The sequence below is a fragment of the Megalobrama amblycephala genome, linkage group LG17, assembly GCF_018812025.1.
Source record: "Megalobrama amblycephala isolate DHTTF-2021 linkage group LG17, ASM1881202v1, whole genome shotgun sequence".
NCBI lineage: Eukaryota > Metazoa > Chordata > Actinopteri > Cypriniformes > Xenocyprididae > Megalobrama > Megalobrama amblycephala.
Genome location: NC_063060.1, coordinates 9,875,045 through 9,889,244, shown reverse-complemented (window position 1 = coordinate 9,889,244; position 14,200 = coordinate 9,875,045). Strand labels below are relative to the sequence as shown.

The 14,200-nt window shown below is 38.7% G+C and overlaps 1 protein-coding gene across 3 annotated transcripts in view; it reads right to left on the bottom strand.

Moving 5' to 3' along the window:
- Positions 1-14,200, bottom strand: part of LOC125250480 (ephrin type-B receptor 1-B) — a 300,085-nt gene that overhangs the window by 98,500 nt on the left and 187,385 nt on the right. For all 3 annotated transcript variants that reach the window (XM_048163076.1, XM_048163078.1, XM_048163077.1), the window contains exon 4: positions 7,338-7,493. In XM_048163076.1, coding sequence (XP_048019033.1) covers positions 7,338-7,493 — 156 coding nt within the window. The remainder of the gene's footprint in view (positions 1-7,337; positions 7,494-14,200) is intronic.

The window sequence follows — 14,200 nt, the reverse complement described above, 5'->3', positions numbered from 1 at the left end:
AGTCGTGCGAGAGACGGGTAGATCAGATAGAGTTTGAAAGCTGCTTGCCGTCGCTTCTCTATCGTCATCGTGTTATACCCGCCAATTGCGAGCAAGGTGGATAAGCCAGTCTGTGATTGGTTCCCGCAAAAGTGTAACAGCGCAGCAGAAATGAATGCACGGGTTTCCAGACTGAGTTGCCGAGCGAAATCAAATCGCCGGCAGATCTGGCTGGGTTTACCCAGACTACCGTAGCCCCCAATGGGATATGGTGCGGGACATCATTAAAGGGACATGGTGATGGGGAAATAAATATGAAATTATTTTTGCATTCCCCGGAGAAATTTTACGTTCACTTGCAAAATGTTTCCCCAAGAAACTTTGCGTTTGCTGACAAAACTTCTGAGTTATTTCACAGATGAAACTCAATTCAAACGCTGTCATGTTATCTTGCGTTTGAATGCCAGTTTCTCGAGGGAACGTAAACTTTTGCAAGTAAATGCTAAAGCATTGAAATACATTTTTTTCCTAGTAGCATCTAACTTTTTTGCTTTAGGGGCTCCCAAAACTTGACTTAAAATGAATTTTAGACTTGAATAAGCCTGTTGATCAGTGAAGTGCATTTCTTTGCCCCTTCTTAACTCCAAACTCATTTGTAAGTTTGACTCAACAAATTTGAAATAACATATGAGAATAATAAATGAGAATGCTAGCAGTGGACTCATGCACGGTTACTAAAAGTGCTCTATTTATTATTCAGGAACACAATCCACTACATTTGTAAATGAAAATAAGTATTTATAGGCAATCTTCAGCTAATTCAAAATTCAAGATAAGTAATGTAAACACAAACAAACTTGAGGAGAACAGACTTCATTCATCCACCAAAAATCACTGCGAGACATGGCTTAAAAATGTAAATTCTTTTTGAGAAAAGCTCCAGCAGCATTTGTTTGCAGGCATTTGACTTTTTGGGAACTCTCTGTGTGTGAATGTGCACATCTGTTTATGTGTGTGTGATGGTTTGTAGCTCTGCACTACACGCGGGCTGCTGAAGAAAGCATGTACACAGGCTTAAGCTCATAGCAGAATCACAGTGAGTCAGACGTCGCTGGCAGAGGATTAACAGCAGCAAAGCAATTACACTGCTTTACAGTCCTGTTCACTGCACCTGTACACACAACACTGACTCCTGCAGGTCAACTGTGTGTGTGTGTACTGGCTTGGAGCAATCCATAGAAGTGTTCTCCAGGGATCTGTCTAAGCGCAATTGCCTTGGTGCTCTTATATCTGTAGGTGAGTGTGTGTGTGAGTGTGATTCACATGAACTAGACAAGAACCTATAGCAGAAATCAGTGTGCTGCTGAAAATGCAATAATTAGCCATCTGAATAAGGATATTACATAATCTTTTATTTATTTATTTAGTTTAATATAAAGCTAATTATAAAGACAACAGACTATCTCTAACCACATACTAAAATGCATTTATTAATTTTATGAATCTTTTGAATCTTTCCCGGATGCACCTAAAGCCAGGGATTATCAGATTCAGCTAACTTCTGGCAACAACTCTGCACCAATAGCAAAATAAACCCACATAAAAACAGTGACCAGCGTTCCATATAAGCCTTGACATATTAGTTACATCAAATCCAGACTGGTCTCTGTTGGCCAACCAATCCTCAGATAACAATTTCTGCTCTTGCTCGGCCAAACAAAACAGCTAAATCCAAGAGAGAATGCTTTATCTACACACATACAGTACATACACACACACACACACACACACACACACACACACACACACACACACACACACACACACACACACACACACACACACACACACACATTCTTATCTATATGGGGACATGCCATAGATTTCTATTGTTCTTTTAAATAAAACTAATTATAATGTTAACAGACTAACCCACATTCCCACCCTACCCATAAAAGAGGAGCATGTTTAGAAATAAAATTGAATGAATGAATGAATGAATGAATGATATTATTATTATTATTATTATTATATTAAAAACAACAATACTACTATTACTAATAATAATTATTATTATTTAAATAATTGTTTAACTATTATAATTGTTTTTCAAATTGTGGATATAAAACTAACTACAGTACAATGAATAACCCCTACAGAGCCCCTAAAGCAGTGGTTGTGGGGCGCGGGGGAAAGTCTGTGTGTGTTGGAGTGCGCGGGAGATCATCAGAAAAAAAGAAAACAGAATAGCTAGCTCAGTCTTGCCAAGTCCACGGTTTTCCCGCAGATTTGGGCTACTTTAAGGGGCCGTTCCCACAGAATGCGTCTTTGCGTCTAAAAACGCGAGACGCAGCGCTCAGGAATGGTTTTAAAAAAAGCGCAGCATAGAACGCGAGAGTCTCGAGAAGTGCCTTTGAGACGTGATGCAATACCGTCAATAACGGAAATAATAGAAATAGGCAAACTTTAGAATTTACAGATACAAGTTTTGACATGGTAAAAAAAGAAAATAAGATAATAATGAGCGCCTCCTCCGCCATGTTGCCATTATATAAAAAGTTGTCATGCCAACTCGCAACGCTTGCCCCGCCTCCAAGTTCTTCTGATTGGTCCACTGTTTTGGAACTGACATTGATGAGCGGTGCTGCATGTAAAAGTTGAAATTCTTTTAACTTGACACGGCGTCTTAAAAACGCGGAGCTCATGTGTGAGGTGCTGCAAAAGACGCGAGACGCGAGCGTAACGGTCATGCACGTCCGTCAAGCGCGTTTACATAGAAAAACAATGGGAAAGTAGCGCATTGGAATAGAAAAACGCGTTCTGTGTGAACGGCCCCTAACACTGTTGCTTTCATGTCCGTGGGTTGAAGCGACCCCAAATGACATGATATTTAGCCCCTGGAATGCGAATTTTACCTGGGGAATCCCGCCAAAAAGTGGATTTTGCCCCGCAGAACACGATTTTTATTGGAGGACCCCCCTGAAACACGATTGCGCTAGTTTTGGTTTAGTTTTGAGAAGCAATTGGCGGGTTTTGTTGTGAAAACCTGGCAACCCTGAGCTAGCTGCCTTTATAAAGTACCACCAAACGACAGTTCAAATGCGCAAATCAACCATCGACTTGTCACTGTCTGAACAAGCCCGACATAGAAGCCAGATTTTTTGAAGGTTTAATGGTGGTGGAAAAAATGCTTTTGCGTTCTCTCGCAAATGTTTTGCGCTCCCCGGAGAAACTTTGCATTCCCTCGCAAAGAGCTCAAAAGACAGTCCTAATAATATTAAAAAAATAATGATGTTGGCATGTTTGGTTTGTTATGAACCATATGTTTAGATGTCTTTTAAACAGACTAAGTGCACAGTTCTCTGATGCTCCCAGGGACTGAGTTCCATTCCTGGGATGCTGTAACCGAAAAGACACTCTGAGTGCACTTTTGCGGAGAGGAACAACACAATCTCCCCTTGCTGCCCCTCTAGTTACCCAATGTGTGGTACTTCTTATGTTCAAATTGGCTGAGTGGAGGCGATGACAGACCATGGATGATTTTGTAAATCAGACAAAGGTTTGAGTATTTGATGACATTTTCCCAACTTAAAAGGTGATGCTTTTGTAATATGTTGCTGTGGTGATGTCTTTGTGGTTTTTTATCCAGTATTTTAATTGTATGGTTTTAGGTTTTAGTGTTGTTTTGTTAGCCTGTGACCATGTGGTTAAGCAGTAAGTTATATGGGACATGACCATAGAATGCTTGAACATTTTGGCTTCCTGGAGTGATAAGTGTGATCTTATGAACCGAAAATTTGAAATATTGAATTTGGCACGATTGGAGACTTTTTTAACATGTGATTTAAAAGTAAGTTTCGAATCTATTAGCACCCCAAAATATTTATATTCAGGCACAACTTGTACTTTTTCCCCGGCGACAAAAACCTCAGATTTATTATTTGCAACATTGGATCTGGAAAAGAACGTAGCTACTGTTTTATTGACATTGAGTTTTAAGCAGCACTGATTTAGCCATTCTGTTACATGGACCATAGATTGTGTTAGTTTAGCTGCAGCTTGTGTGGTGTTTTTTGCATGTGTATAAATGACCGTATCATCCGCATACATCTGAATGGAAACATCTGAACAAACTGAGGGAAGGTCGTTAATGTAGAGAGAAAAAAGCAGTGGGCCAAAAACAGAACCTTGTGGGACACCTGTGGACAACGGGAGGGAGGGAGAGCGGTGATCATTGATTCTCACCGACTGTGATCGATTTGATAAATATGATTCTGTCAATTTTATTGCACCTGGTGAGAAGTTAAACTTAGTTAGTTTGGCCATTAGTATTTTATGGTTTACAGTGTCGAAGGCTTTCTTCAGGTCCAGAAACACAGCACCAACTACCCCACCTTTATCTAATAGGCTTTTAACATTTTCTATTAAAAAAACAGTTTGCTGTTTTTGTGGAGTGTTGAGCTCTGAAACCAAATTGCATAGGGTGAAGGGAAAATGATGTGGTGTTTAAATGAGTGATTATTTGTTGAGCAATTAACTTCTCTGCAACTTTAGACACTGTAGGTATTATATTTATTGGTCTATAGTTGCAAATTGACAGAGGGTCGTGTGTGTGTGTGTGTGTGTGTGTGTGTGTGTGTGTGTGTGTGTGTGTGTGTGTGAATACAAACAAATAAATACATAAATCAGTTGTTTTTCCAATTGTGGATGACCCCGGATGACCCCAAAGGGAGGTTTTATTAGATTTTAGCTCACTTTTGGGGACAATTTTGTTCTCAAAGTATACCCAAGAAAACTTCCACACATACTTCCACCGTAACCGGTGTTCCATGCAAACCTAGACGCATTAGTTGCCTCAAACCCAGACTTGTCGTCAACCAAGCCCCAGATAACAAGTTCTGCTCTTGCTCGGCCAATCGAAACAGCTAAATCCAAGAGAGAATGCTCTATCCACACATACACACAAACCCCAGAACAGAACTGGTCACCACATAGCTCCAGGAGAATTAATCTTGAGGATTGTGCTGTCCGGCTTCCTCCAATTAACCAGTAAGCTGTCACCCATCAACACACACACACATACACTCCCAGAAGACATTTCTGAGGAAATAATTTAAGTTCTGATGGAGGCTTGAGGCGATTCCGACCAGTCCCACAGCTCTACTCCCTGCAGAGACAACCACAAATCCCCAGAGAGAGAAAGAGACAGGAGTAAAGTGAGCCCGTGGAGGAGGTGAAATTTAACTTTATACTGAAGTTGAGATGATGTAATTCACTACACACAGGGTGGGGTGTCTTGATAGATTCTTGTGGACTCTCTCTCTCAGCAATGGATCATTAGGTTAATCAGACCACAGACCGCTTTCCTTTTTTATATATTTTTTAAACATATTTCTGTAGCTGCTAGACGCGCCGCAAGCAATTTCAAGCAGCAGTTCAAAGAGAAATATTCATTTTGAATCATTTTCTCACCGTCTGTAAACAGTAAAATGACCAGGTGCTAGCATGGGCCTTCCTCCGAGCAGGTGCTGGGCTAAATCGCAAATTGCCATCTGTATATGTTTCACTGAACGCCATTTTAGACTCTAAATGGAGAATTAAAATGCTGAGAGGACTTTCAAATACAGCATGCACCGCCTGGGCAGCTCTTCAGGAATGCAAACACGAACAGCCCCTTTTATAGCGCTGTCTCATATTCCTTCGATTCAGCGATAACTTACAAGATATCTGTGAATACAGACACAAATTATGCAACTATAGCCATCTACCCTTTTAAACATGACAGTATTAATACTATGCTAATTAATATAGCCAGTATTTAGCACAGTTTCAAATGCATATTGTTTTTTTTTTTTTTAAATGGTGACTATTTGATAAGAACATAAAGGAAACACCATTTGCTAAATCAAAAAATTATATTATGCCATTTTTGTATATATTTTTTTTTCTCTGTAAATAATTACTATTTACTCCTATGCTACTTAAGTTTGTCTGTAGGTTTTGCAAATATTTAACCAATGAAAAGTATTAAAAGGAGACTGTGTAAATGTTTTATCTCCACTGGATCCTCAAACTGTCAGTCAAATCTCATGACTCTTCCCCGCCTCTATCATGAATGAAGTGTCGCATACAGTTTGGACCGTCTCTGCTTGTTTGCAATGCAGGGTAAATAAAGAACTGGTTCAGTAAGTGCAGCATTTATTTTACTCAAGAAACACCATATATATATATATATATATATATATATATATATATATATATATATATATATATATATATATATATATAAAGGCTAATGCTTTATGTATTTGAGGAGCAGATCAGCCTTAGTCGAGCATTTGTCATCGAGTCATTGCCAATACTGCCAATAGTGCCCACATAGCTAGAGTAAACTTTATAACCTGTAAGTTGATGAAACGTAATGCGATGCACTTACTGCCTCAGATGTGGCCGTTCCAATGACAGACAAAACACGCATGTCTTAAATCCGATGGTCAAAAACCTTGTAACTCCGGTTGAGCTTGGTTTTGGTAAAATGTTAATAATACTAATGCAAGTGTCTGACCATATATAAAACCACAATATCAACTTTGACAAAGTAGTGATTAATTATTAAAAAAAAATACTTTTTTTTTTCTTCTTTTTTTTCCATTTCCTGAAAAGTAGCATTTGTATAATGACATGGGTAGGTATGACATAGGCATTACAAGGAGAGGGTGACTTATGAGGACATTACCCCATGTCCCCATTTTCCAAAAGGCTTATAAATCATACAGAATGATTTTTTTTTTTTTTGAGTAAAAATGGGTAGTTTTAGGGGTAGGGGTAGTGTTGGGGGATAGAAAATATGGTTTGTACAGTATAAAAACCATTACGCCTATGGAATGTCCCCACAATTCACGAAAACAAATGTGCCTCTCAGTAATGACTTCAATTTCATTCATATATTAAAAAAAATAAATAAATAACAACAACAAAAACATTGCTAAACTTTTCTCATGAATGAGAATAAAGAGACACATCATTTAAAATATATAAAACATATGTAAAATCCAAGTGGATCAATAAATAAATACTTTTTTATAAATAATAATTTTAACTAATATTGCATTTTGCATTTAAAACCACTTGGGTCAAAATCTAAGCATAAATGTTTGAATGGGCATGATGTTTTTTTTTTTTTTTTGGTCAGGTTGGCTCAGATGATCTCATTAGTGGCCGTGGTTTGGGCTACAACTTATTGCTGGTGCAGACCTGTGCTCTCAAACTGCTTCTGAAACGATGTTATGACCTGACCGCTTCAGTTTAATGCTAATGATAATGACAATATCAGTAATATGATGATGATAATGACTCACTGGTGCAGGGCATGTCTGGCTGTTCTCCGTCTGCTCTGTAGTAACCGTTCCTGCAGACGCAGATGGTGGCTGCTTCAGACGTGGACCTACTGTTAGATGGACACTGAAGACACAAACCCGTCCCTTGACTGGACTTGAACGTTCCTGGAGGACAAGCTAAAGAGAGGGAGAAAGAGAGCTATTAGTGAGCTATTTTATCTAATTTCCTGTAGACTTGTGAATAAGATCACCTCATTGCTTCAAACCAACACCTTCAAAACCCATTTCATCTGGAATATTAAGAAATGTTTGCAGTAAAACTTGTAGATGAACTTGGCATTCCTGCAACAGAGAGCTGCAAAAGCACACATATGTTCATCCTTGTCCAGTAAATCTCAAAACCTTGTGTTTAATTGATCTGGACAAGAAGGTAAAGTCTTTTTTGCAGCATGGTGACCACCAGGAACATGACATTAGAAGCTTTAGGAGTGAAAAAAAAACACAGGATGCTCCACTATTAATGTGCAATCTGCCACATGGGATACAATTTGACCATGCTATTCTTAAGCAATGCATTGCTAACACAGTGTCTGAAGGAGTCAGTGTCAGTTTACTACAGAAAAAAAAAAAAAAAAAAAAAAAAAAACCTTTGCATTCATGAGAGCAAAGCGTGTTTTTGTTCCTGTTTGAGAGCAAGGTGAGATATTTCCTGTATGCGAGGCCTGTTTCACGTGAAATAAGTGAAATGGAGCAAAGGTGGTCCCAAGACACATCGGCCAACCTGATGTCAGCAAAAGCAAACAAGAAAAAAGCAAAGAGTGTTTTCTGATTGGATCAAAACACTCCTTTTTTTTCCCCGGCGAGTCGGCGTTCTGATGTAGAACACAGAAGCTATGCAATGTGTCTTCAACGTAAACTGCGTAGGAGAATGACAGGGTAGAGAGGAAATTGTTGAATAAAGTTATTTTTGTTTTGTTTTTGCGCACAAAAAGTATTCTCGTCGCTTCATAACATTAAGGTTGAACCAACTGCAGTCACATTGACTATTTTAACAATGTCTTTACTACTTTTCTGGGCCTTGAATGTAGTAATTTCATTGCTTTCTATGGGATATAAAAAATAAATAAATAAAAAACCTCTCGGATTTCATCAAAAATATCTTAATTTGTGTTCTGAAGATGAACGAAGGTTTTATGGGTGTGGAACAACATGAGAGTGAGTAATTAATGACAGAAATTTCATTTTTGTGTGAACTAACCCTTTAACAAATTTAGGGCCCTATCATACACGTGGTGCAATGTGGCGCCAGGCGCGAAGCAAGTGTTTTTTGCTAGTTTCCGTCCGACACAGTTATCATTTTCACGTCCTGCGCCACGTTGTTTAGATAGCAAATGCATTTGCTCCCATTTGTGCACCCATGGGCCTGCTGGTCTGAAAACGAGGTGTGTTCAGGCGCATTGTTGGCGTGTTGTTATTTTGAGGCAACTGAAATAGACTGCGCCATTGACCAACTGAAACCTGGTGTAAAGTCAATGGCGCAATATTTTTTTTATTTATTTAAAGCGCGCTTTAGTAATATGCGCCTATAGGTGGGCAGACAACGCGCGTACACTGCTTATTACACGCACAGGAACACACAGCAGCACACAAATTACCCTTGCAAATTACGCAATGTAAATAGCGAATCCGCCGTGGCGCGAGTGCAACTGGCTATTAAAGGGAATGGGAGATGATACTCTGATTGGTTTATTGCACGTTACGCCCTAAAAACACACACATTACTCATTAAGAGAATAGAGACAACCCTTTTAGACAATGCGCCAGGTGCGCCAACCATTTTTCCTGTCGTTAAACTAGCAAAAGTGGATTCAGACACGCCCTAAGTGCACTTGCGCCGTGCGCTTTAGACCATGCGCTTAGATCATTAAAATAGGGCACAAAGTCATTGTTTTTTAAGCTTTAGAAAAAGCACTTCAGCATCCAAATGATATAGTCATGCTGGTCTCTACTTTCAGGGCTTCTGAGGCATGGCAGAGAGTGGTGAATAAATTCTGCTCGCTTTTCCAGGCTGAGTTTATCTCTGAATAAAGAGCTGAAATGATTCCTGTACTCGTTTATCATTAATTCTGCAGCTATTTGAGATGGACACTTTCTGCTGGTTCAGATGCATGATCACAAAGTTCAGGACTCGGGTCTGCGTGTCTTAACTGTGATCTGATCACAGTGTACTGCTGCTGACACTGATGAAGAAAATAGAAAGGCACATTCCATATTGATCCTAAACGAGTCATATTCCACACGATGCCCATTTATAAGTTTACTTAAGGTTTCTTACACCAAAACTGTCGTTCAGAATTAAATAGGATGTTTTTGCTACTGACCTTTAAGACTTTTAGAACTTCTAGTCATTCAACATTTGTTTGTAATTCAACCACCTTAGGCGGTTAAAACGTCCCATTTTTCCACACACTCTCCACCAAGCAATATTTCATGTCAGCACTAGATCAATGTAATCTGCCGTTAATACCTTGATTAACTGGCATTACGGCAGTGACAGCCGGGACGTTTCAGGTCGCGATGGACCTGGATCGACCTGTTCGCATTTAGAACTGTTATTTGCATGCCATGAATATGCATCATACTCATGAATATGAATTAAGGGGCAAACATGAGCTATATGGAGAATTTAAGATGTGGGTGTGATTACCACACTTATCAATTTACATACAAAGATGGATGAAGGAATGACAGAAATTAATAAATTATGTGAGATGGAAGACGTGTAGTGCGAAAAAGGGAGGGACTGTGTCTCTCCTTTAATGAGAGAGGACAGGATAATTCATCCCTTCTTCCATCCATATGAAGGAGTGTGACCTGCGCTGCGTGTGAAATCAAACCTCTGTTCCTGAATATCGGCAGCCTTTGAAGAAATTAATTAGATGCTATACAGCTCATTAAAAGTTTAGAGGGTCGGGTCTACTTTATTACTCTGTTCTTTTATCTATCCATCTACTCACCCGCGGACTTATTCATTTAGTCATTTAATAAATACGGGGAAGAGAGGAGATTAGATGTATATGGAAAGATAGAGAAGAGCAGATTAAAAGTAAAGGGAACAAAACAGGAGAAAAGAAACAAGGGAAAAGATGAGGAGAAAAAAATAAGAACAAATAGAGAAAAAGAACAGAAAAAAGGAAAGGAAAGGAAAGGAAAGGAAAGGAAAGGAAAGGAAAGGAAAGGAAAGGAAAGGAAAGGAAAGGAAAGGAAAGGAAAGGAAAGGAAAGGAAAAGATTAGGGCTGTCAACGTTAACGTGTTAATGCATGAGATTAATTCAAAATCCTTAACAATTTAAAATAATTTAATGCAAATAAAGACAATAAATGACTGAAGCATGTGAAATTGCGGCATTAACATAATTTACGTCACACAGTTAGATGATCTCAGAAGTTGAGAGCATCTACAATGGTGCAAGCACCTGCAACCCTGGTAGGCGGAAATTTCTATTCAAACCCTTTAACCCGATTTCGATTCTCTGTTTGCGATCAGATCATACCTATAATGCCCCTTTTACAAGATGTAATATAAGTCTCTGGTGTCCCCAGAATGTGTCTGTGAAGTATTTTGTAAGCTCAAAATACCCCACAGACCATTTATTATAGCTTTGCCCATATTTGGGTGTGAGCAAAAACACACCGTTTTTGTGTGTGGCCCTTTAAATACAAATGAGCTGCTGCTCCCGGCCCCCTTTCCAGAAGAGGGCAGAGCTTTAACAGCTCTTGCTTCAGTTGCTCAACAACAACAAAGCTGGAGAATCTCACGCAGCCAAAATGAGGATTGTCAGTAACGGTGTTCAGCCTTATGTTGTTCAAACCGGAGTCAACACTGATGGAGAGACTCAGGAAGAAGTTAAAACTTTTAGAATGCATCTGGACATTTCTGAATGATTAGTGAATAAATTTATGTAGTTGCTGTGGAGTTGATTCAACTCATCGACTAGCATGTGCCGTCATGTTAATCTTTTGTGCAAATCCAGCACTGAATTGACCCTCGTTTGTGAAGCAGTCCAGCGTAAAATGATGGCATAGCAACAAAACTCTACTACAACAACTCTCTCTTCTCTAAAGCAGCCCAACATGACCTCACCCCCTTAGTTGCATGTTCTCAGGGACAGGGTTTATGTAAATTTTAGGGTTAGTGATGTCACTAATCCAGGAATAAGCTTGTTGTAGTCCCTATCGGCCTTTGTTGTAGTCCTTAAACAGAAAATTCTTTAAAAGAAAATATATCCCCTTGCGTTGAACTTTGAGCATCGTAACTTTGCAGATATTGTTTGTGCTCAAACAGCAACATTACACACTAACTATTTTTTTTTTTTTAAAGTGAAACCGTAATCAACCATCCCTTTAAGCCGCTAAACTCCAGGAAAGTTTTCAGTCCAATGATTCAGTAAGCGAATTCATTCAAACAATCAGTCCCAAAAAGCGCTAATGTAAAGAAAACATCCCACTGCTGTATGGCCAGATGATATGTAAACTACCTTTCTCGGCATGATAAAGTAAAACCAGCATCTTGTTAAGTTTTGATGGATGAGGATTCCAATCAAGGTAAAGACGATTGCGGTGACGTACAGGAGTCATACAGTAAGCACCAGCGAGTCCGTTATATTGATGTGCAAACATGTTGACCACATTTGGTATCGCAACTTGACTTATCTATAATGTAAACAAGCTCTTTGCTGTTGCACTGTACATATACTCTGTGAATTCTGAAAAGAATGCTTTATGCTTTGGTGTGCATAAATTTATGAATTATATGGACTCCTTATATCTTTTGGTTATTTGGTGTCCTTTTGGAGTCTCCAAGTGTAATTTTTGGAAAGACTTTGACATTTTTGAAAAAAGCATGCAGAAAATACAGTTTTGTGAGAATCACCCTTCAATCTTATGGTTTACTTTGCTATATATAGCAAATGATGACAAAATGAACGTGTTAAACCAGATAAATGGTGTATGCTTAATTTCACGCTAAGTGTGCGATTAATCATGATTAAAAATGTTAATCTATTGACAGCCCTAAAAAGAACAAATATACTGTATCAGAAGAACATTTGGTGTGGAGCCCCTCACATACACACACAGCAGAATGTGTGAAGGTGTGGGTGTTTGACAGACAGCTTCTGACCCAGCCCATATGACACACACACAATCACACTCGAATGCCTCTCACATCTCGCACAACGCCACATTCTCACAGTTACGAAACAAGTCCTGCTTGTCACCACGACAACAAGCGCTGCAGCCATGACCTCTGACACCTGCGGCCCACTCACACACGGCAGAACAACAGACGGGGAAACTCCTGCACGTGGATACTCACGTTAGGAGACACATTATGATCTGTCTGTTAAAGAAATATCCCGAATTAAGCTCCATCCAATTACATCATCATATCATTTAGATTTATTTTTATAAAAACAAAATAAAAGCACAATTACAGTAACACGCTTACAGTGGAATTCAATGGAGCGATCATACCGAATGCAGAAATGTGATGCTTGTATTTTTGTTAAAGCACTTTTAATTATTCATTAAAGGGGACCTATTATGCCCCATTTTACAAGATGTAAAATAAGTCTCTGATGTCCCCAGAGTGTGTATGTGAAGTTTTAGCTCAAAATACCCCACAGATATTTTTTATAGCATGTTAAAATTGCCACTTTCTGGGTTTGAGAAAAAAAAACGCGCCATTTCAGTGTGTGCCCTTTAAATGTAAATGAGCTGCTGTGCTTGGCCTAGGAGGGCGGAGCTTCAAGAGCTCATTCTCTGGTAACAGGAGTCAGTCAGGACACACTATAATGTCAGAAACTGTGAATATATGCTGCATGGAGATAGAACAGGTATAGTTTAGTTCAACTACAGTTATAACTTATATTGTCTTCTTCCACTATATTAGTACATGACTACCGGACCCCGCCTGAATGATGGCCAAAACTTTACAGATGAGTTTTATGATGATTATTTTACTTAACACAAAAGATGAAGCGTCCGTTTTCACTCTAGAAAATCTCTTTAAGAGCTTAATAAAACATAGTACAAGTGTGCATTAAAATATTATCCATAAACTCTCTCTCTCTCTCTCCCTTGCATTATCATCAACATACACAGCGAAGAACACAGAAACGCTTGTTACAACTAACAGTAAACAAACATATGAAGACCTTATGCTTTTTCGGGTGGTGCTTAATAAACTGGTAAACTTTATATCCGTAAATCAACTCCGATGAACTGTAATAAAGTGCTCTCATCTTGCCAGGGATCTGGAAACGGCTTGTTCTAAGACACTGCTTATGATTTATGGGGATTTAAAAAATTATGGTTGGATTTTTATCACTATAGGGTGGTTGTGTACACAGACTGCCAACACACATTTATAGCCAAACACCATGCAAAAGTGAATTTTGCATAATAGGTCACCTTTAATAAAATAATAATAATAATAATAATTAAAAAAAAAAAAAAAATCAACTGAAATGGGTCATATGATGCTTTTTAATGTTTTCCCTTTCCTTTAGAGTGTAATGTATCTATTTGTGCATTTATATGATCTCCAGCTTGTAGTCTCCAACAAAGGGATTTGTTTTAACAGAACGCTGATCCAGACCTACCAAAAACGACTGGATAGAAATCCAGACATTACTTTCTCAAACATCCATGTCACAATGTGAAATTGTGTTTAGATGCAAAAGCAAAACTCCTTAGTATGGCCTTCAGAAAAAAAGATACAAAATTTAGAGATTTATTTATAAAGCTGTTCCTGAGCAGTGTAACCCACAAGTTTGCCTGTGCACAGCACATTTTACAGAGGACATCTTCCTGAACCTTGG